The sequence below is a fragment of the Syngnathoides biaculeatus genome, chromosome 6 (assembly GCF_019802595.1).
Source record: "Syngnathoides biaculeatus isolate LvHL_M chromosome 6, ASM1980259v1, whole genome shotgun sequence".
In the NCBI taxonomy this organism is placed as follows: domain Eukaryota; kingdom Metazoa; phylum Chordata; class Actinopteri; order Syngnathiformes; family Syngnathidae; genus Syngnathoides; species Syngnathoides biaculeatus.
The window spans coordinates 9,414,293-9,439,109 of NC_084645.1; the positions used below are offsets into that span (position 1 = coordinate 9,414,293).

General features: G+C 40.6%; 1 protein-coding gene across 4 annotated transcripts in view; it reads right to left on the bottom strand.

Moving 5' to 3' along the window:
* Positions 1-968: 968 nt before the first annotated feature.
* hipk3a (homeodomain interacting protein kinase 3a) overlaps positions 969-24,817 on the bottom strand; it is a 70,814-nt gene continuing 46,965 nt past the window's right edge. For all 4 annotated transcript variants that reach the window (XM_061822538.1, XM_061822537.1, XM_061822536.1 and 1 more), the window contains 12 exons: positions 24,439-24,525; positions 24,076-24,260; positions 21,402-21,567; positions 21,173-21,293; positions 20,530-20,624; positions 20,208-20,362; positions 14,537-14,683; positions 14,090-14,431; positions 13,792-13,953; positions 13,387-13,658; positions 9,010-9,149; positions 969-6,083 (listed from right to left, as the gene is read on the bottom strand). In XM_061822538.1, the coding sequence (XP_061678522.1) occupies positions 5,556-6,083; positions 9,010-9,149; positions 13,387-13,658; positions 13,792-13,953; positions 14,090-14,431; positions 14,537-14,683; positions 20,208-20,362; positions 20,530-20,624; positions 21,173-21,293; positions 21,402-21,567; positions 24,076-24,260; positions 24,439-24,525 (2,400 nt within the window). In that variant the 3' untranslated portion in view covers positions 969-5,555. The remainder of the gene's footprint in view (positions 6,084-9,009; positions 9,150-13,386; positions 13,659-13,791; positions 13,954-14,089; positions 14,432-14,536; positions 14,684-20,207; positions 20,363-20,529; positions 20,625-21,172; positions 21,294-21,401; positions 21,568-24,075; positions 24,261-24,438; positions 24,526-24,817) is intronic.

The window sequence follows — 24,817 nt, forward strand, 5'->3', positions numbered from 1 at the left end:
CGTCAATTTGGGAGTTGACAACGGAAGTATTGGATGTTGCCTTCAAAATAAAATGCGCTCTTACTTAGGGAACGACGAGGGTTAGTCAGACTTTAGCATGGTAATGTCGAGAGAGAGAGAGAGCGAGAGAGAGATTTAAGACCCCTCCATGATTTCTAAGTGGGAGAACTTCCAATACAGCAGGGTGTTCAAATACTTATTTTCTTCACTCCACACACACACACACACACACACACATATATATATATATATATATATATATATATATATATATATATATATCACATATTTATCCATTTTCTGAGTGGCTTATCCTCAAGAGGGTCACAGGAATGCTGGAGCTCATCACAACTGTCATCAAGCAGGAGGCAGGGTACACCCTGAACTGGTTGCCAAACAATCGCAGGGCACATGGAGACAGATTACAGTTGCACTCACACTCATACCTAAGGGAAATTTAGAGTCTCCAATTAATGTATGTTTTTGATATGTATATATATATATATATATATATATATTTACATATATTTACAAAACCTGTTATGTCAGGGCGGCACGGTGGGGTATCTGTAGAGCGTTGGCCTCACAGTTCTGCAGACTGTGGTTCAAATCCCAGCCCTGCCTCTCTGGAGTTTGCATGTTCTCCCAATGCCTGCGTGGGTTTTCTCCAGGCTCTCCAGTTTCCTCCCACATCCCAAAAATATGCAACATTAACTGGACACTCTAAATTGGCCCTAGGTGTGACTGTCGTCTGTCTCCATGTGACCTGTGATTGGCTGGCAAACAATTCAGGGTGTAACCCTGCCTCCTGCCCAATAACAGCTGGGATTGGCTCCAGCACTCCCGCGACCCTCGTGAGGATAGGCCGCTCAGAGAATGGATGGATGGATTATTCAGTTCTAAATCCATCATATAAGCAATCTATAGAAAAATGTTCCACTTGTAACCAAAGACAGAATGCACATCAATTGAAGCAAAAGAGTTTTTATTTTATTTTTTATTTCAAGGTTAACATTGACATCTATTAATAGTTTGACACTCACCAGTAAGTCACCAAATAAGGAACCCGCTTTTTGTGACTAAGTACATAATAAGGCCTGGTTACACAAACTCAGAACTAGAGGGGGGAAAGAATCACACACATGACACACGTGACAGCCAAACAATAATCATTTCCCCAGTCCTCATAATGCTGTATATTGCACAGTGCAGTTGCTACATGTCAAACTAGTGTAGCATTCACAAAATCATAAAAACAACACAAATGTACACTTAACAGTAATGGGTTCAGCTTCCCAATCACGTCTACAAAACTGAATCCAAATACAACATTATCAACCAAATAATTAGAGAACTGTGTTGCCAATTTTACATTAATGAGTCTGGGACTTAACTGGACATTTATGTAGCTCGCCACTCCAGAAAGAAAATCTCCACACATTTGTATTGCGTTAGAACAACTTACTTAGGCAAGTGCTGGCACAGATGAAGACTGGGACTAAAACATGATTTAAGACATTTACTCTAATTTGATTCTTAAGGGTGCTCGGCTCCATGTGCCTGTGGGAACTCTTTGAACCGCTGGCGTGCCTTTGACGGCGCAAAAGTCACATTTGAGGCTACAGGCTGAAGGGTCCTGCCAAAGTGGTAACAGAGGTGGTTCATGTGTTCATCTCATGTGATGGTGTTGATCTGACACAAACAATAGATAAAATTCTGACACCGAGTAAGAGCCAGCAAAAAGGAGGAACACAATTATTTCCTATGTGATTGAAGACGTCTGTGCCACGACACACAGGCACAATTACACGCGCACACTAAATTCAAACTTTTAAGGCCGCACAACACTTTGAACAGAGCAACCGCTCATTTGTTTTAGGATTGTGAACACAATAGCAAATTATACATAAAATACATATTATATCAGCAACATAGCAAAACCATTACAATAAATAGATGAGGGAAATTTTCAACTTTGATTCATGGATAAAGCAGTTTGGAAGAACCCCTGACAACAACACATGATGCGTACCTATAGTAAAGCTGCATACAAGAACTATATTACATGCTCTGATCACAAACAGAGAGAACATCGATCAAGCATCTTATCTAAGAGATTTCGCTGTTTCCACGAATACATTCAGGTGTGACAGTAAAGCTTTGCATTTTTCTAACTCATGTCCTCTGTTTTTGAGTCATGTGCAGTGTTCGTGGTGAGCGTAATAAACATTCCCTGACTTGTACTTTCTTAGGATTTTGTGTAAAAAATATTGTTTTCAAACCGTTGATGTCAAAATTAGGGGTCTATCCTCCATGAAGGAACTACAACACGGTTTCAATTCGCATGACATCAATAAGACATCTTCTGTCAGCCAGTTTGGAGAAAGGCACTAGTTGTACAGTACAAAGAGTCGCATATATAGCCCGATGTGGGGGGAAAAAAGCCATGTCACAATACAAACTAGAACAAAAATAAGTGAACAGCACACTGGTTACACAATCTAAGAGTTAATCTCATCCTACATTCCAAGATGAAATACTGATGCCAAAAGGAACACATACACACACACAAAACAAAAACAGAAAAAAATGCTCTATTTCCATTACAGCAGTTTATGAATCTCTTCAAAACAATGAAGTCAAAATACAGAGGCACTAGAATGTAGGATCGCAACTATACCCTATAATCAAAGTAAAAGCCAGTCCTAGTCACCAGAACTACAATACAAGACAATTGCAAGCTTAAATGAGATTAATCCTCTGAATTCACAGCTACAAAGTGGCAGATAATCAGTACATAGCAGCTCAATATCGATACATTCCAAATACAATTTGCCAAATATAGCTCAAAAAAATAAAACCACATTTCTAAAATAGATCTCTGAATTTTTTTTTCTCAATGTCAAACTGCAATAGTTTGCTGGCGGTGAAAGAACGAACTGTGCCTCAGAAAAATAATTGAACAATGTCTTTGGTGCTGATTGCCATAAAAGACCAACTGAACACTGCTCCACACAAAAATTGAAAACCGAAAAAAAAAAAAAAAAGAAAAGAAAAAGAAAGAATAGCAAGGCTATGCATAACACACCCTGAAGGAATGTAACAAAACTGATGGGCTTCAATCTAGGACAGGTTAGACAAAACATTTACCAATACACCTTTAACACAAAACAGCCCAGCAAGGGTACTGCAAACTAAAAGATTTCAAATACTGTGAAGAATTGAAAAGAATTTCTCTTTTGAAAATGTCAACACCACTCCCAAAGATCTAAAAACTGCAAATCAAACTAAACACACACACAGCAACCCAGAGGCCATCTAGATTGTATTGCAGTTACAGTAAACAGTGACAATACTGTTACGAATTAAGTACTATAGTGAGTAGAAATTGATTATCAAAATATCAAATCACTCTATATACACATACAAAAATCATTCAGTCAAAGCCCTAAATGTTCAGCCAGTAGCTTTCGTAAATCCTTATTCTGAGTCAGCAAGCAAATTGAATACAATTTAAGCGTCAAAGAAACCCATATTTATTCCAAAAGCCCATCATATTCAGAGTCTGAATAAGTTCTACAAGCCTAATTGAACGGACTATATACATCTTGGACTTTGCTGTTAAGGCACTGGCAGCAGCAGCAAATAAGACAGCCTTCAATCAAAGCATGGCTTTGACATACAGTGGGTACGGAACGTATTCAGACCCCCTTACATTTTTCACTACGTTATATTGGAAGCATTTTCTTAAACCATTTTAATTTATTATTCACTCATTAATGTACACATAGCACCTCATATTGACAGGAAAAAAAAACAAATCTGTTGACATTTTTGCAGATTTGTTCAAAAGATTGGTCTACACCTTCACTGGAGTCCTTCTGTGTTTGATTATACTGATTAGATTTGATAAGAAAAGCCACAATCCTGTCTATATAAGACCTTACGGCTCACAGTGCAGTCAAAGAAACAGCCTGAAGGGCTCAAACATATTTGTGGCAAGGCACAGATCGAGCCAAGGTTACAAAAAAAAAAAAAAAAAAAAATTCTGCCCCATTTACGGTTCCTAAGAGCACAGAAGTGACTATAATCCTTAAATGGTAGATCTTTGGGATGACCACACCCATAGTAAAGATGGCTGTCCGGTCAAACTGAGCAATCTGGGGAGAAGGGGCTTGGTGAGAGATTTAAAGACGAACCTAATGAGATGAGGTTGAGCGATGACAGAAAGTTCTGGGAAGCAAACCATTATTGCTGCCCTCCACCAGTCAGACCAGTACGGCAGACTGGCCCGACACAAGCCTTTCGTCAGTGCAAGATACAAGAAAGCCCCCCACACCTGATGGGAAATAACATTCTATGTTCCAAAGAGACCAAGATAGAACTTTTTGGCTTTAATTCTAAGCAGTGTGTGGAGAAAACCAGGCAATGCTCATTACCTTCCCAATGCAGTCCCAGCAGTGATGCATGGTGGTGGCAGCATCATGCTGTGGGGGTGTTTTTCATCTGCAGGGACAGGATGACTGGTTCCAATTGATGGAAGGACGAATGCGGACAGGTACAGGGAGATCCTGAACCAAAACTGTCTCCTGAGTGCTCAAGACCTCAGACTTGACTGAAGGTCCACCTTCCAAACAGGATAATAACAAACCACACAGTAAAAATAAAGGCATGGCTTCAGAACAACTCTGTGACTGTTCTTGAATGACCCAGCTAACTCCCTGACTTAAACCCAGTTGAGAATATCTGGAGAGACATTAAAATGCCTGCCTGCCAAAATTCAACATCAAACCTGACAGAAATGGAGCTGTCTGCAAGGAAGAATGGGAGAGGCCCCAAATGCAGGTGTCAAAAAAATCTTTGCATCGGTCCCCAAAAGACACTGTATTAGCTCAAAAGGGTGCTTCTACTAAATACTGAGGTACAGTGAGGAAAATACTAGTCTGAATACTCATGTGGCTGTGATATTTCCATTTATCTTATTTTAAATAAATCTGGAAAACTCAATAAATTCAGTTTATTTTCTGTCAATATATGGTATTGTGTTAACAATGAGGAAAAAAATGAACTTAAATGATTTTAAGAAATGGCTGCAGTATGACAGTGAAAAATTTAATAAGGTCTGAATATTTTCCTTAGCCACTCTGCGCACATGCTGCAAGGCCACCAAGATGAAAAGTAGTCGAGTGACAAATACGCAAAAAAAAACCCATGACAGAAGTAATGTGCAAAGGACACAGCCTAAAATATTGTGAAATATGTTTTGTTTCATGCCCGCTCAATAGAGCTCTACAATATTCACCCGGTGGCAGAGACACAATTTTACAGGAAGTCTTTCTGAGCTGAAGTTGCTTGATTAACCTTCAGATGAGACAGGTATTGAATTTAATTCTCCCCCAAAAAAACAGTTTACGTTCTCAGCATACAAATTTACCTTTCCTGATCACAAGTATTTGTTTGGTGTCCTGCTCTACCTGCACCCCCACTGTAGTTGCCATTGACCTTTGTCACCCATGTGATGACCCGGAGGTGCTGCTGGAGCCCTGCTCCGCTCCTCAAATGTAAGAGAACTGAAGGCGGTGGGCAGGTTTGGTGGGACTCAGAGGGAAGCCTGTGTAGGTGGCTGGTGAGGGCATGTATGGGTGTGGAGGGGGCAGTGGTGGGGGGAAGGCAGTATTGAATTGGCGGGGGTGATGGGCATAGCCAGGCTGTTGCTGTGGGTGGACTGTTGGTGAGCGCAGTAGTCTGTGGTAGCCAGGATGCTGAGTGTGGCTGGTGAGTCCCATGGTCACCTGGTGAACTATAGCGCCCCCGCCTTGGCCGTGGGAGAGGCTGTAGCTGTGCTGAAGTAGCGGAGGATGAGAGGTCAACATAGGGCGGGGGGCTGTAGTAAGGGCTCCACTGTGAGGGTAAGACAGGAGGGTGTGTGGTGGGTGAGCACCTAAATTGTGCGTGGGGCTGCTGTGTGGCAGGTGTGGGAAGCTGTGTGTGTGGACGGTTGGGGGAATAAAGGCATGAGGTCGCAACGGCCCATAGTTGCCGTTCCATTCTTTGATGTTGTGGTTTGTAATGAATGGCGGCACCTAAAGCAAGACAAAAGAATACATATATCCTCTGAAAATCTCAAATTAGCATTGACAAATGCAAGAAATTGTCCCAACAATATTTGACCAAGAACCAAGGAACAACAACATTGAAACCCATGCAATAATCTTAATTAGTGGAAGTCCAACTAGAGGCAACCCCAGGCAATAGCTTGGTTCATCTGGTATTTCAAATTTTTAAGCAATGGTTTCTATGGGAATTTAAAGTACACAGGCAAGTCTGAAGTCAGCGTTGTCGTAGTTCGACTGGAGTACCATGTCTAATTGAAACTCGAAGTTTACGTACTGTATTTTTAGGACTTTTTTAGGAAGGTGTGCTTAAAACCCATAATTTTGTCAAAAATCAAAAGGGCGATATATGCATCTTATGTATGAATTTTGGTTGTGCTTACTGACCTCAAACAAATTTTATGTGGTACACAGCACCTATAAATCCGTCAAAAAAATTTCTATGACTTTGGTAAATTATGAAGCCAGATTGTAGTAGTATTGTATTGTATTACAGTGAAGATAGTGAGGAGCATTGTGGAGTAATACTCCTTCAACATTTTTCAAATAATTACTCTGAAGTTAAGCCATTTATTTGAAAACATAATACTTCCTTTATTTGGTCTTATTTTGAAAATCACAGGGCTACCTTAATTTAGTCAATTACAAAACACAGTTGTGCTAATGTTTGATTACCCAGGCAGAATTTATAAAAATTGATGCAATTATTTAAGGAAAATGAGGCAAAACACATTCATCCACCCATTATCGAAGCTGCTTATCCTTACAAGGGTCGTGGGAGTGCTGGAATCTATTCTATCTATCTTCAGGCAGGAGGTGGGTTACACCTTGAATTGGTGGCCAGCCAATCACTTTTATTTAAAGCGCTACTGTCATGAAATGGATGCTTTTTAGTATGTTATTAATGAAAAAATGTCAGCCAATATGGGCACATGCGTGTTTTCACCACAAAACATGATTTTGACATATACAGCTTTTTGTAACTCCCGCCATGAAAATCCTCTCGAGGGATTTGTTTCAAGAAGAAGCAGGAAGTGACGTAAAAGACAGCGGCACCCCCAAGTGGACTCGTTTGTTTCCATTAGTTTTACCTCTGGGAAGGTAGCTCGTTGTTCCTTCGTGTTAGCCAAAATGCCGTCTCATTGCATTGGTGGACATTGCTTGAACACTCGGGAGAAAGGATTTACCCTTCATAAGTTTGCAAGAGACCCGGTTCGTTGTGAAAAATGTATTGCACAGGTGCAGAGGACGAGAGCATCGTGGGTTCCAAATAACAGGTAGGTGTGTGTATACAGCTACTAAAAAAAATTGTTTGGGGCGGACCACATACTTGGTCTCTCATAACGTAACAAAAGATCTGCGTAGGAAATATGTCGATGTGCGTGTCAGACGGCGTCAGGCTGCTGCGCGAACAGCGGAAAATCTGAAGAACCCAGTCAAGAATGCTTTACTCAGCCGCGTGCGCGCAGTAACGCGCCCCGAGTACTGCGGCGGCTATGAACATACCCCTAAAAGCAGCACGGCTCGGCTCCATTATATGCCACCACGGCGCCGAAAATCAGCCACACCGGCTGAGGCGGCGCGTTTGGCATTCATGGCTTCTGCGAAGGCTGCGCGTCGGGCTTTGCGAACGGGGGCAGCTCTGAAGAACCCAGCCGAGAATGACTCACTCAGCCGCGTGCGCGCCGTAATACGGCCCGGCTCGACAGTGTTCATCGAATACTGCGGCGGCTATGAACATCCCTCTAAAGCAGCACCGCTCAGCTCTGTCATAAGCTACACTGGCTGGGTGCGATGAGCCGCGATGGCTCATCTCCGCCGCAGAAGTGGATCGGACGGGGATGCGGTTTGGCCGTGATCGCATATCATCTGAATATGGCTCGAAACAATAGTGTAATATTGCCCCTGTAACTTCACTCGGTTGTGTGGTGTTCTCCTTTTCGGAAAGAGCTTCCGTGTCAGACAGGGTGCGTTTGTCTACTATAGTTGGGTGCACCGCATGTTTTCATTTGCGAATGTCCGGGTGACGTCACCGACGGAGGATGCAGCCAACATGGCGACCACTTGGATATCGTACAATGACACTTCTGCAACTTTTCGCATGGATGACGCACTCTGGAGGTTACTTTCAGCTTGTCCCTTTCGGGGACGCCACAGCGTGTCATCTCAGATGAACGCACATATATGTTTGGCACAATTTTTACACCGGATGCCCTTCTTGACGCAACCCTTCTCAGGGAGTGGAGGACCCAGTGGGATACGAACCCACAACCCCTGGTCTACCAAACCAGTGCTCTAACCACTGAGCTACGGGGCCTCCATATGGATGGATGACGCACTCTCCGCTCACATTTATTTTTTTTTGTAGAGACATGGAAGTGAATAATGTTATATGGATTTTTCATTACAATATCTATTTTAGAATGTTTATAGGGATGACACTTGGGCTTTAAATGGGGTTCAAATTTAACAGTCAAGCATTTCAGAAAAATATTATCAAACTAAACTTAACGACAAACAAATTATGATTATACTTGAAAATTTTTTTTAACAAATTCTCCAAGGGTAATATGTAGACTTAGGAGCCCAACTGAACATATGCAGTCATATGTAGTCACTTTATATTGGAATGAGAGTGTAGGCTGCACCTTTTACTATTGTCTCTAGGTGGCGTTGGGATATTGGAATGAACGTGTGCCATTTGTTCATAACCTCTAGATGGTGGCATAAATTTATAAAATGGCAGTTTGTTTCGTTTCACCCTATATCTATGTATTAAGTACACCAATGATTTTTAAAACTTTTTGGGATGAAAAAAAATATTCACAAGAAATTGCGGGAACTGGAATTTGCACTCCTTAAATGACAAAAAAAAAGGAAAAAAAGAAAACGAGACCTGTCCAAGGCTCAGTGGGTGCTGCTGCTGGAGCTTTGGTTGCCATGACATAAAAGGTGTTGATTGGAGGAGGGAGAGGGATGAGGGAGTGCTTTGTTGTCCTCTAATGTTGCAGCACCCTTTGGACTGGGACCATGACTCTGAGAGGAGGACAAAGAATAATTCAGTTAGACAAGTACACAAGTGGTAAAGGTTTAAATATTCTTAATACTGCAAGATAAATTTGCGATTTAGTACAGATGGCCTACAAAAATTCAGGGTGGTCGTCTTCTTTTCCTTTTGGCTTGTCCCCTTAGGGGTCGCTACAGTGTGTCATCTTTTTCCATCCAAGCCTATCTCGTGCATCTTCTTCTCTAACACCCACTGTCCTCATGTCCTCCCTCACAACATCCATCAACCTTTTCTTTGGTTTTCCTCTAACTCTTTTGCCTGGCAGCTCCATTCCTCAGCACCCTTCTACCAATATACTCACTCGCTTGTCTCTGAACATGTCCAAACCATCTCAGTCTGCTTTGTCTAACCTTGCCTCCAAAACATCCAACTTTGGCCATTCCTCTAATGAGCTCATTTCTAATCCTATCCAACATGTTCACTTCAAGCAAGAACCTCAGCATCTTCATTTCTGCTACCTCCAGTTCTGTTTCCTGTTGTTTCTTCAGTGCCACCGTCTCTAATCCATACATCAAGGGTAAAATGAAAATAAAACTTGAGTATAACTTCAAAGAAACATGCAAATAGAGTTATCACATATGCTGTTCTGATTTATTTTGAGGGTAAATTTTCCTTCGAATTTTAATACAGGTGTAACATGGCAATATTTTCCGAAAGATACTGTGCTGTAAAATCACTGCATAGATCGCAAAGCAAACTGCCCAAACTAAACATTCATTTTTATGTACAGTAAATTAATTCAAAATGCTGATATCATCTGGTGCTAACTTTGGGCTTTGGGGCTCTGCTCCGACGGGCTCTTGAATTTACATTCCAGATGATTTACATGACCCTGGCTTTAGAAATAAAAAAACAACTACACAGTGGGGCAAAAAAATAGCCAGACACCAATTGTTAAGTTCTCTCACTTAAAAAGTTGAGAGAGGCCTGTATTTGTCATTACAGGTATACCTAACCTATGAGAGACAACATGAGAGAAAAAAAAAATCCAGAAAATTCACAGTGAGATTTTTTTTTTTTAATTATAATAAAATTATGGTGGAACATAAGTATATGGTCACCTTCAAAAACAAGCAAGATTTCTGGCTCTCACAGACTTGTAACTCCTTCTTTAAGGGACTTCTCTGGGCCTGTTTGAATTCATCAGTATAAGACACCCCACACTCCAAACTTTACTATGGTCAAGACTGAACAGCTGTCAAAGGACACCAGAAACAAAATTGTAGACCTGCACCAGGCTGGGAAGGATCTTGATGTGAAGAAATCAACTGTGGGATCGATTATTAGAAAATGGAAAGGATACAAGACTATTGTTAATTTCACTAGGTCTGGTGCTTCACACAAGATCTAACCTGTGGGGCAAAACAATCACAAGAACAGTGACTAAAAATTCTCAGAACTACACGGGTGGACCTAGTGAATGACCGGCAGAAGGCTGGGATCAATGTTACCTCTAATATTTTATGTGTCTGAGTAAACACACTAAGGTCGCGACCGCTCCTTATGACAACTGTGAGCAACATCAGACGTATGCACTGTGGTCAGTGTCATGCATTGAAGTTACATGGCTCATTAAAAGATTCAGAGTATATTCCCATCAGAACAGTTTTAAGAAAAATTTTGTGTTTTTGCAAACTTACATTGAAAATGTTAATAAACAAAAAAATACATTACAATAAAAATACATACCAAGCCAACTATTAATTATAAATTTGAAATGTCGCTACCAACTTTGTTTCATTAGATTTTTTTTTTAACCCACAATGATATCCCCGTCTGTTTTCCTTGGTGTTACACAGTTATTGCTTGCAGAACATCTTTCGCAATGCATGTTGAAAGCTGAATGATGCTCCCAAATAGTTTTAGGGTTAATGTTACGTTGCCTTTTGTATTTAAAATACAGAATTAGCTTTTTGGGGAATGTATCGTCTGTGCTTTCATGCTCAATCAGGCTGTCCCAAGGTGGAATTTTAACATTATACACCATCTCATATTGTACCTTTCTACTTTGGCTTCAGACCAGACCTTTTTTACTTAAAAGAGAAAATCTCATCCAGTTTCAACACTTTTTCTTCTATTATTCACATACCCCGGTGTTTGTAATTACGAGTGTACCCCTTTAAAATGGAGAGGAGCGGTGTCAGGTAAACTAGGAAGTAGATAAGAGTGTGTGGCCCGGTGTGACCGAGCAGCAGCTCTTTGTGAGAGGCAGTGTGGTGCAGTGTTTAAAAAGAAAAAAAAAAAAAAAAAAAAGTCAGCCTGTTGTTCACGCCACTGGATCTGTTTTCCTCTGCGCTGAGATTGTGCGACAAGTCCGGGAATGCACAGTTACGCAGTTTAGAGGGAACAATGACTGGGGCCAAAGTAACAATGGCTACAATTAGTAAAACACTACCCCACGAGAGGGAGTTAAATCCTGCAGTGGCGGATGTGTCCCCCTGTTTAAATCAGTACATATCTGGGCCCGTCTGAGGTCTGCTACAGGCCATTTGGATGATCCAAAAGACGATAGGGAAAATCTTATATGGTCAGGTTAAACCAAAACAGTACTTTTTGGTAAAAACTCAACGTGTGTTTGGAGTCCAAAGAATGCAAATTTGCATAATAAGAACAAAATACCTAGAATTAAGTACGGTGGTGATAATATCGTGCTTTGGAGCTGCTAAGGGACCAAAACAAGACATCCCTGTAAATGGAAGAATGAATAGGGCCATGAATGGTGAAATTTTGAGAGAAAACGACCTTACATCAGCAAGGCCCTCAAGGACATGGCTGGGTCTTTCACCATGACAATAATTCCAAGAACAACTCCTAAGAAATTAAGTAGTGGCTTTGTAAGAAGCATTTCAAGGTTCTGGAGTGGCCTAGTCAGTTTGTAGATCTCTACCGCATAGAAACACTTTGGAAGGAGTCTAAAATTTGTTTCCCAGCTGCAGCTCCAAAACACCATTGTTCTAGAGATCTGCCTAGAGAAATGTGCCAAAATACCAGCAAGTGTGTGACTGCTGCATACATACACACACGCACACACACGCACACTAAAAAAAGACAAATTAGAAATAAGACATTGATGCCATCGTTTGTTTTATATTAAGAACTTTCACACAAAGAGAAGACTTTTTATTTGGGGGGGGAAATGCATTTTTGCGTCATATTTGCCTCCACTGTGTTATTACAATAAATTTATAGCATTACAAAATTATGTACTACAATGCATGAATTAGAAAATTATCTAATGAAAAAAGTAATGGTAGAGGAAAAACTTTTGCAATTAGTGCTTTTTGGGGGCGGATAAAAGCTACTCTGTTGGAGGGAAAGTCATGAGTTGTCAGCAACTTTGCATTTTGTTTATATGGATGCATCTCAAGTGTGACAGATTACATATGAAATCATGTCTTGCTGGACTACAACAGTCACCTGTTTAGACCTCTTAAGTTCCACTAGAGGGCGGTAAGGCCCTACTAGTTGCTTCTAGCTGCATAGCTTTATTTTGGGTGATTATTAGTGATATTAAGGTGCAACATTGGTTTTCATTTTACTCACTATTTTGTAGTAAACACAGGTAGCATGGTATTCATTTTGCTACCTGAATATCCACAAGACAATTTTTCTGTTTCTTATTTGTGTATTCCTTTTACACAGAGCGTCCTAATGTTCAGACTAAGACACCCCTTTAACTGAAATGCCAGACTTCCCCTATCCATGAGGAGCAGAGGCGTCAAAAAGGAAGAAAATTTTACTTTTTACATTTTTGTCTTTATCCATCCATGAATTTTCTGTACTGCTAGTCCTCACTAGGATCGCGAGCATGCTAGAGCCTAGAGTTTCCAATGGACAGGAAAAGTTACAATAAACCTGTGCATCCAACTGTTGCAATTCATGCAACATAATGAGTTATGGCTCCCTGTAAATATACCAGCTTTTTGCTCAACCTAAGTGGTGAAAAAACCTTTTTTTTTCTTTTAGTGGATAATGCTATGCTAAAATAGTTAGACATTCCAAAGCCCAGCATGATACAGTACTTCAATTTAGTCTAAAAGGGTGATGTGTCAGTTTGACATTCTTTGATTTATGTTTCTAACATGTCAAGCGTTCATTGATGTAAGAGTTTACATTAAAGCACTTGATGGTGCTGGATAGTCCTGTCTTGCTCTCATGGCAGGTGGGCTACTGAATTTTCTCAGCACAGAATATGGAAATACTAACCTGTTCTCTGGAAACGCTCCTGTGCTCCTTGACTGTTGTTGTTTTGCACTCTCATTGGTGGAACTACCATTGTCCTGACAGCACGAGGAATGCCACCCTGAAATCCAAGGGAAGGTAATGGGGCTACCACAGCACCAAAAGTTGGGCGGCTCTTGCGGTTGCTGTTGTCGAGGAAACTATATGGACTGTTGCCGTGGGGGGATGAAGTGCTGGATGTTGGGGAGCCCTCTACAGTTTCACAGCCACTCTCATGACCATCATCTTCTGACATACTATACACAGAAGAACAGTAGCTTGGTTGGTAGAGTGAAAAAGACCTGCATTTTTACTCTTGTGCAAAAAGAACAATTAAATTGTATGCAACAAGCCTGCAAATTTGAACACAAAACAAAACAAAAAAACAACCTGTTGGGTCTTTTGCAGGGTGATCCAGATGGGCTGGAGTGCAGAGAGTTGGATGCAAATGAACTGGTGCTGAGGCTGCTGTCAGGACTGCTAAGGGAACAATCTCTTTCCATAGTCACACTTTTGTTTCTGCAAACCTCACATACACACTGCTCATTACACCTATACAGAGAACAAAACAGGTTCTTATTTAAAGCCACAATTGTAATCTGTTGTGACGTTTACAGATCAACTGGCTCAGAACTACAAAAACGCAAATAGCAACACACCACTATTAAATCAATGAAAAAATACTCACTCTTTTAGAGAGCACAATTGTGATTTGTCCTCCTCCACTTCTTCACCATTTGTTGGTTCACTATGGATGGTGATCACACTGGGTGTCGGGCTTGATGTGTCACCCATGAGAAGCGTGACATCTTGCTGCAGCTCGTGGTTTGGTAGATCCTCTTTGAGACAGCCCACAAAGTCTTGTAAATCATCTTCCTCTTGATTGGAATTTAGATGTTTCTGCTGCTGAGTTTCCAACGGAGGTAGCTCACTCTGAGAGTTACTAATTCCAAATTTCTGACCAACAACATTGGCCATATTGGTGGATTGACACTTAGATGTGTGAATGTTAATTGGGTGGGACAGGTTCCTTTCAAAACGAGAGGAAATGAAAAGACAGTTAAAGATTAAGTTTGGTTATACTAAACAGTAGAGCAGCAGCAGTGTGTACCACAGGACCAATGCAAGCACACACCTGTTTTGATGGTGCCGGTTTCTTTTATTAGCTGACTGGGGCCACACAACATGCGCTATGCCAATATTGAGAGGCTGATGAGCAGACACAGCTGGCATGTGATTGGTCAGAAGTGGGTGTTGCATCAAGGTACTATAACGAACTTCCCTGCATGAATCAAAGAAAGAGTGACAAGGGGTCAAGTGTTTGTAATAAAAAAAAAAACAATTTTGAAAAAGTCAGTGCGAACCAAAAATTTGAGGTTGTTGAGAATTTGTACGGTGGACAGCGGAATAGCTCCCACAGGATTAATTTAGTCAGTATCCCCAAAAAAGAATAGAATGGGAATTATTTGATAATGAAAGCCCAAAAACTAGATATACTTCCTTTTTTACTGTAGCTACTTTCACACTGCCTATAAATGCAGGCTTTTTCCCTCATCCTACTGTAAAAGAATCATACTCTGTCTGAGGGTATGTTGCAATGTTCATATTTATTTTTTGGATTATAATATTTTAGTTAGTATAATAAATAAATAAAAATCTGAATCTTGTTCAACGTACACAATTTGTTCAATGAGGATCGTGAGGATGACTCAACCTGCAACTACTGGAGTGAGAGCCATTGGTTTGAATCTCTTTCATCCCCATATCATTTAAATCTACATAACCTTTATATTTTTCATACTCGAACCTTCTTACTCGCATACCCTTTTAACTTTAACAGAGACTAGGTAGTATGTGAATTGTGTTACTTATGTGCTGACTGTTTATTTGAGTGCTTCTATTGGGACTTGAACATAGATTAGGTTGTATGTGAATTGTGGACCTTATGTGTTGATTTTGCTTATTTGATTGCTTTTTTGACTATCTGCAGCCCTTTGTGGAACACAATATTGTGCGACCTGTAGGCCGCCCCCAAGCCCGGATAAATGCAGATGGTTGCGTCAAGAAGGGCATCCGGTGTAAAACTGTGCAAAACATATATGAGCATTCATCAAACGAATTCTATAACGGATAGGTCGTGGAACGGGGTAAATACGCCAGCACATTTAACCTGCTAAATAGATAATGTAGGTCGAAGGCAAAAGAGGAAAGTGGCTTAGTCGGCAGAAGAAGAAGACGAATGAACAGACCCTACAGCTGTGTGTAGGGACTTTGAATGTTGGGACTATGACAGGAAAAGCTCAGAAGTTAGTTGACATGATAATTAGGAGAAAGGTTCATATATTGTGCATCCAGGAGAGCAAGTGGAAAGAGAGTAAGGCTAGAAGTTTAGGAGCAGGGTTTAAATTATTTTACCATGGAGTAGATGGGAAGAGAAATGGAGGAGGGGTTATTCTAAAGGAAGAGTTGGCTAAGAATGTATTGGAGGTGAAAAGAGTATCAGATCGAGTGATGAGGATGAAACTTGAATTTGAGGGTATTATGTATAATGTGATTAGCGGCTATGCTCCACAGGTTGGATGTGACCTCGAGTTGAAATAGAAATTCTGGAAGGAACTACATTAAGTAGTCCTGAGCATCCCAGTCAGAGGGAGAGTTGAGATTGGTGCAGATTTCAATGGACATGTTGGCGAAGGAAACGGGGGCAATGAAGAAGTACGGCATCCAGCAAAGGAACTTTGAGGGTCAGATGGTGCTGGAATTCGCAAAAAGAATGGAATTGGCAGTGGTGAGCACTTATTTCCAGAAGAGACAGGAACATAGAGTGACCTACAAAAGCGGAGGTCGAAGCACGTAGGTGGATTATATTTTGTACAGACGATGTAATTTGAAGGAGGTTACTGACTGTCAGGTAGTGGTGGGGGACGAGTGTAGCTCGACAGCATAGGACGGCAGGTAGGAATATTAAGAAGGGAAAGGTAGAGCAAAGAATCAGGTGGTGGAAGTTGAGAAAGAAAGAATATTGTGTGGCCTTTTGGAAAGAGATGAGACAGACTCTAGACGGACAGGAAGAGCTCCCAGAAGACTGGAATACTACTGCCAAGGTTTTCTGAGAGGCAAGCAGGAGAGTACTTGGGGTGTCTTCTGCTAGGAAAGGGGAGAAGGTAACCCCAAAATACAGGAAGTCCTTCAAGGAAAGAGATTAGCGAAGAAGAAGTGGGACACGAAGAGGACTGAGGGGAGGCGTAAGGGATACATTGAAATGCATCGTAGGGCTAAGGTAGAGGCGGCGAAGGCTAAACAAGAGGCATATGACATGTACACCAGGTTGGATACGAAAGAAGGAGAAAAGGATCTCTGCATGTTGGCCGGACAGAAGGATAGAGATGGGAAGGATGTGCAGTAAGTAAAGGTGATTAAAGATAGTGATGGAAATATGTTGATTGACGCCAGTAGTGTGCTAAGTAGATGGAAAGAGTACTTTGAGAAGTTAATGAATGCAGAAAATGGGAGAGAAGGAAGAGTAGAAGAGGCAAGCGTGAATGACCAGGAAGTGGTAATGATTAGTAACGGTTAGTTAAAAAGGCACTGAACAGGATGAAAAATGGAAAGACAGTTGGTCCTGATGACATACCAATGGCGGTATGGAAGCAATTTGGAGAGGTGCCTGGGGAGTTTTCTACCAACTTATTCAATAGAATACTATTGGGAGAGAAGATGCCAGAAGAATTGAGGAAAAGTGTACAAATTCCCATTTTTAAGAACAAAGGCAATGTTCAGAACTGTGGAAACTATAGAGTAATAAAGATGATGAGCCACACAATGAAGTTATTGGAAAGAGTAGTCGAGGCTAGATTCAGGACAGAAGTAAGTATCTGCGAGCAACAATATGGTTTCATGCCTAGAAAGAGTACCACAGATGCACTATTTGCCTTGAGGATGCTCATGGAAACGTACAGAGAAGGTCAGAAGGAGCTACATTGTATCTTTGTAGACCTAGAGAAAGCCTATGACAGAGTACCAAGAGAGGAACTGTGGTACTGCATTCTCAAGTCTGGTGTGGCAGAGAAATATGTTAGAATAGTACAGGACATGTATGAGGGCAGCAGAACAGCGGTGAGATGTGCCTTTGGTGTCTCAGAAGAATTTAAGGTGGAGGTAGGACTACATCAGGGATCCGCTCTGAGCCCCTTCCTGTTTGCGGAAGTAATTGATAGGCTGAAAGATGAGGTTAGACTGGATTCCCCTTGGACCATGATGTTCGTAGATATTGTGATCTGCAGTGAAAGAAAGCAGGGAGCAGGTGGAGGAACAATTAGAAAGATGGAGGTATGCACTGGAAAGGAAAGGAATGAAGATTAGCCAAAGTGAAACAGAGTGTATGTGCATGAATGGGAGGGGCGCTGGGGGAAGAGTGAAGCTCCAGGGAGAAGAGATAGCAAGGGAGAAGGACTTCAAATACTTGGGGTCAATAATACAGAGCAATGGAGAGTGTGGTAAGGAAGTGTAGAAATGGGTCCAAGCAGGGTGGAACAGTTGGCGGAAGGTGTCTGGTGTTCTATGTGACAGAAGAGTCTCCGCTAGAATGAAGGGCAAAGTCTATAAAACAGTGGTGAGGCCGGCCATGAAGTACGGATTATAGACGGTGGCACTGAAGAAACAACAGGAAGCAGAACTTGAGGTAGCAGAAATTAAGATGTTGAAGTTCTCGCTCGGAGTGAGTTTCCTCCGGGATATTTTTTGCTCCTATCGGAATACAGAGTGCACAGCACTTTGCCGGGAATGTCCACTTTTTGTATGTGTTCGGTAAGGTGTGTTGATACCGTTTTCAGTCCTATTTGCACGGTTACACTTTTTTCAAGCCATGCCCGTCTGAAACAGTTTTTGATTCCAGCATCCTTGTCAATTGCCCTCACTCGATCTTCATCTTTTTTTTTCTAACACTTTCGCCATCGTAAAACTTTTAACACACCGTCGCTCAGTTTGCGCTATCTAAGTCCCACGCGCCATTACTTGGCTAACTAACAAGTTACACTGCGATTTCCGAGAACCGAGAACACATGTACATGGTAATAGTGAAACTCGATTAAGCACTAACACGATTGGATCGTTATACTGTATAACTCTGCTGTCCAATCGAGTAATCTGCCGCAAACAAGTTTTAATGTTTATGTCCCAAAATGCTAATATTTACACTACTGAGCAAGTTAGAACAGTATATGATAGTCGTGCTTGTGCTAGCACTAAGCTGAACTTGCAGCTCGAGCCCCCCACCGAGAGGCAGGCGCACGATACCCTACCCCTACCCATCACCCCACTGAAATTTTCTCAACGGATTTGCGCTTATCTCGAGAATGGTCATTTTGGTCTGAAAAAGTCGGAAATCCACCGATTGGCGGAAAATTCTCATCCCTGGGATATACAGTAATGATCAAGGTCCTTTCAAATGAAATATTGGTCCATCTTGATCAGATCAGTTATTGGCTTTTTTAAACTCGATCTGCCCCAAAAATTCTAATCGTGTAAAGCCTAAAAGTTTTAGATGTATTATAATTTACTTTCCTTGTCTTGTTTGCAGTTAGTGCCTTGTATTCAATGTCTTCTTTTCTCATTTCACTCCAGAAACTTTGTTCAGTTGAACTGATGGACTGATTCTCAACAAATAACCATTAAAATAATTAAACACCAGAGCAGCATCTTAAAAATTCTACTGTTACAGTAAAACTGTTGCAGCACAAAGGGGAGATCCAGATGCTTCTTTCTGCTTTTTCTAACAGTTGAACGAGACAAAAATAAATAATATTTTTCATATTACACCCGACGGTGTTGTCATGTATGTGACTTGATGATTGAGGAAAACGTTGTTGCAGTGTAACAGCACACAGTTTTTAACCACTAGCCTGCTGTGGTGGTAAAAAAAAAAAAAAGTTATGACTCAGAAGATTGGGGCTTTGAAAAATGTATTTTCCATTTGAATGAATTTGCAAATTATTATCAAAAAGATAATCAATTACAATTTTCACATTCGATTGGAAGCGAATAAACTTGCAGATCTTATTCTGACAAGAGCTGGAAAAAAGAGTCACATCCTTGTTTACTTACGATGCATTTGACTTACTGCTTATACTATTATACAGTAGTCCTAATGTATAATATGTACTGTATCACAGAGCCGTCTCCATTGAGAAAAGAACCTCTATGGAACGAAGCGTCCCATGAGAAGTATGCTTATGGCAGACTCGCCACAACAGATGAATTGGATGAAATTATGGAAGATTTGTTCAATGTATTGTGGTAGATGATTAATGACAGCTACAACTAACTGGCAGCTTAGCTAAGTAACTGGTTGTACAAAATGTTTCCAGCCAGCGGGGTGAAAGCATTTTCAGCACAGAGACCTGCTTGAACAGATCTTGACAACAGCAATGGATCATTACGATGAAAGTAAGTCTTTTGAAATTATCAAGAAGGATTATGGCAATTTATTTTTTCCTGGCGGAAAGGAAAACGCACCCTTACCTTGTTTTCTTTATGTTGTGACTAAATCAGCGGCCTCAAAAAACTGCCAACAGGACTTAAACAGGGCTAGAGTTCTCCAATGATCAAACGTATTCTTCCATTTGCTGGATTATTATTTTGGAAGAGTATGGGGTCATAATACGAATAGTAAGAGATCAAATTGATTCGATAATCGGTCGTTTATGTTGTTACAAATTAGCAAGTGACGAAATACATTTTGAGTCTGAGCCTTAGTTCTGATGCACTAATTTTGCAGGATGTTTGTTGGAAAGAAGCTTGTGACTAACCCCCACTCGCTGATTCTTCGGGCGCAGACTGTGGTGTCCCTGGTTAGGGAAGACGTGGGTGGTGGGACAGGGTGAGTCGGAGGGACACTGACTGCAGTCATCTGTGGCCAGGCTGCTTGTACAAGGAGCTGCTGACCCTGGTTAGACCAGGCTGGCTGTAAGACAGGGGAAATTCTCAATAATCATGTTGACACCTGGGGTAGGATTTTTGACACAGTACAGTCATCTTACAGATGGTTTATGTTGGATAAAGAAATTTTTAAAATAAATATCCAATGCTGGTAGCAACATTCATTGGAGTAAGTTATAGTTCATGTCATACCTGTGTTATTACGCTAGGCCTCATTTGGAGAGGCTGGATATGAGGAGGCTGAGGTACCATAGGAACTGAATACCTGACTGATTGGTTAAGGTTACCTTTAAAAGAGAAGGGGAAAAAAATCATGGCAATTTTCAAATGGTCCTCTAGGGATGAGTTCTTATCAATAAACAGTTAATACTACAGTTTCAATTTTTAATCAACAAAAATAGTATTTCACATCTTTGATAGTAGTTGTCTGAACTGCTCAGTATTTCACAATAGTCTGTGAGGCAGCGTGTATAGAGTAATACAAGAATAATGGGAGTATGAGCAGCTGAGAGGATACATTGTTATTGTACTCCCACCATACCATAAAATCATCACAAATTACATTGCGTTTTTGTCTGCTCAATGTTCTTGATACTCAAATTATCAACAAACATCTTGTTGATGTAAACAACAAATATGAATCCTGTTTACATGCTTGAGTAAAAAAATGATTTATATTTATACTTTTGCTATTCAAAATAAAACGTGACAATGATTTGTGTGTCTGCATTTGTGTTTTAGTTTAAACTTTTGATAATACTCTTAACTATAATTTTGGACACAATAACAGTGATATTGACATTTTCATACAGTTTCATCTCTTTGATCTGTGTACCTTGAATGTTGGGTGGGCAAAGAAGAATGGGTGGGAAGGAGTCATTGCATCCAAACTGACCATTTCTGGCTGTTAGTGCAATCCGAGGATGCAACACTGAAGGAGCTGATTGTGTAATAGGCTGCATTCCAAACAGTGAAAGAGAAAACACTAAGACTGGTATGGTTGTTTATTTTGGTGAGCTAAAACAAATAATTACCACAAAAACTGAAAATTTGCAAAACTTCACCTGAGTGTGAACGGGTATGTTGCTGTAGCCCAGAGGGAGACCAGAGGAAACTGTGGGGCCAACAGGAGGTCTTGAGAAATGAACAGTGTTGTGGTTCAATGCATCAAAAACTGTACTGTTGGTGCGGCCATGGCACATATCCATGATGCGAAAAGATGACTGCACACTGAGGATCATAGAGCATAATAGTGGTTAGATGAGATAAAAATGCCATCTTTTATTTCCACAGTAAGTAAGTTTCTTTCGGCTTGTCCCTTTCAGGGTCGCCACAGCATGTCATCTCAGATGAACGCACATATATGTTTGGCACAATTTTTACGCCGGATGCCCTTCCTGACGGAACTCTTCTCAAGGAGTGGAGGCCCCAGTAATCATTGAAATGATACACAATTAACATGATATTATTTGTAACTGAAAACATTCTTAGATGATTTAAAGTATCGGAACGGATAGACTTAAAATAAAGTCAAATTTTTTTTTTCACAGATCCTTTGCTTGCAATAACTGCATCAGTTGTGTCTAATCCATTGACATAATGTTCAACTTTGGTTTTGTGATCTTTCAGTTGTTGTTTATCTTTTCTTGAGCAGGAAAAATACAGGGTCCACTGTTTTATCATGAGATCATGAGATTTACTCTAAGATACCTTGATCAAATTCTTTACTGGTTTCACTCATCGAATGATCTCCAAATTAGTTTGACTGCATTTTTCTTAAAATGGGAAAACAAAAGGATTGTGCTTTCAGAGAAAAACAAAAATACCGTTGGAGAAATTCCACACTGAGATTGAGAAATCTTTTTAGGCTCAAAAAATTAAAAATAGTGTAATATAAATGAGCAGTTAATTGGACTAACCCAATATTGCAAATATGTCTAGCGTTATGTAAATTACATTTGATGGGCAATATGTAAATTTAGAAGACAGTGCCTTGTGAAAGTATTGGCCCCCTTGAACTTTTCAACCTTTCGCCACATTTCAGGCTTTAAGCATAAAGACATAAAATTTTCATTTTTTGTCAAAAATCAACAAGTGGAACACAATCGTGAAGTGGAACGAAATTTATTGGAAATTTTATACTTTAACAAAAAAGTGAAAAGATGGGCATGCAATATTATTCGGATCCTTTACTTTCAATGCAGCAAACTCACTCCAGACGTACAGTGAGTATCTCTAAATGATCCAATGTTGACTGATGATGATAAATAGAATCCACTTGTGTGTAATTAAGTCTCCGTATAAATGCACTTGCTGTGTTATAGCGGCACCGCTCACGGCTGTGTATGGAAGTATTTGTCCGTCTTCCGGATCAACTGAGCGGCCGAGCGGCGGTGCCACTCATGGCTGTGTATGGAAGTATTCCTCTGTCTTCTCGATCAACCGATACTGCTATTTCTTCAGACGAGGATAAATCCGAGAAATCAGCGCTGTACATAAATGGTGTCCCATGTAATCGTAAAAAAAAAAAAAAAGCCGGATTTGGATACAAAAAGATTTCCCAAGCTTTAAACATCTCAAAGAGCACTATGCAAGTAATCATACTGAAATGGAAGGCGTATCAGACCACTGCATATCTACCAAGACCCGGCCGTCCCTCTAAACTTTCACCTCAAACAAGGAGAAGACTGATCAGTGATGCAGCCAAGAGGCCCATGATCACTCTGGATGAACTGCAGAGATCTAGAGCTGAGGTGGGAGACCATAGGACAACAATCAGTCGTACACTGCACAAATATGGTCTTTATGGAAGAGTGGCAAGAAGAAAGCCATTTGTCTAACATATCCATAAAAAGTCTCCTTTAATGTTTGGTACAAGGCACCTGGGAGACACACCAAACATGTGGAAGAAGGTGCTGTGGTCAGATGAAACTAAAATCTAACTTTTCGGCCACAATGCAAAATGATATGTTTGGCGTGAAAGCAACACAGCTAATCACCCTGAACACAACATCCCACTGTCAAACATGGTGGTGGCAGGCTCATGGTTTGGGCCTGCTTTTCTTCAGCAGGGACAGAGAAGATGGTTCAAATTGATGGGATGATGAATTGAATTTAATTCAAATTGCAAATACAGGACCATTACAGAAGAAAACCTGTTTGAGTCTGCAAAAGTCCTGAGACTGGGACAGAGCTTTATCTTCTAACAGGACAATGATCCAAAACACAAATCCATATCTACAATGGAATGGTTCACAAATAAACGTATCCAGAATGCCCAAGTCAAAGTCTAGACCTAATTCCAATCGAGAATCTGTGGCCAGAGCTGAAGACTGCTGTTCATAAACGCTTTCCATTCAACCTCACTGAGCTCGAGCTGTTTTGCAAGGAAGAATGGGCAAGAATTTCAGTCTCGATGTGCAAAACTGACAGAGACATACCCCAAGCGACTTGCAGCTGTAATTGCAGCAAAAGGTGGTGCTACCAAGTATTAATGCAAGGGGGCCGAGTAATATTGCACGCCCCGTGTTTCAGCTTTTTATTTGTTAAAAAAAAAAGTTTAAAATATCCAAGAAATTGCATTCCACTTCTTGTTGATTCTTGACAAAAAAAAAATTCATTTTATATCTTTATGTTTTAAGCCTGAAATGTGGTGAAAGGTTGAAAAGTTCAAGGGGACCAAAAACTTTCATAAGGCGCTGTATATGACAATGTCAAAGTCAGTTATCAGAGGCTTACTGGTTACTATGTGGGTGTTCCAACAGATGAGTCATAGTGAGGAAAGGGTGACTGAGGACATTGGAGGGAACAGTTCTGTCCTCTGCATCTATCAGCAGCATGGTCTTTAGTAGGGAGACAAACTCTCTCCTATCGGTTTTCTCTGCCTGCACGTCACTGTTGTCTGGACTCAACATGAAGTTTACCTGAAAGGAAAAGACAGTGAAACAGTCGGGGAAAATACATGGCACTGAATCCCCCTTTGCTTATAATATTGAAGAGTGAGCATTTGAGTGAGGAACAATTTAGCACTGTTAGGTTAGAACCTTAATTGCTCCCTGACAAACATATTGACATGTGAATAGATTAACAATTAAGACTTACTTGTGCAATGTCATCCAGACAGCTAAAAATATATTTTCTGGCTTCTTTGGATTTAAGTCCTGTCTCTTTCTCATGCTCTTCCATTGTCTGACAAAAAACACAAACATAAAAAAGATAAAAATAGGATACAAACTCTAAAAGGCCTCAATGAGGTTCTGCTGGGAAGCACATATATTATATACTGTTATCTCTCGTGTATTATGGATAATTACCCTCCCCCAAACTGCTAAGTAAAGACTGTGACTGAGACACCGGTATAGGGGTAAATGAAAAAAGAAATCTTGTTTTATAAATATATACCTCTTTCTAGTGATTATGAAAAAGCTGTACACTTTAGTTCCAATATGCTATTGCCACCAAGCGTTTATGAGAAACGTTT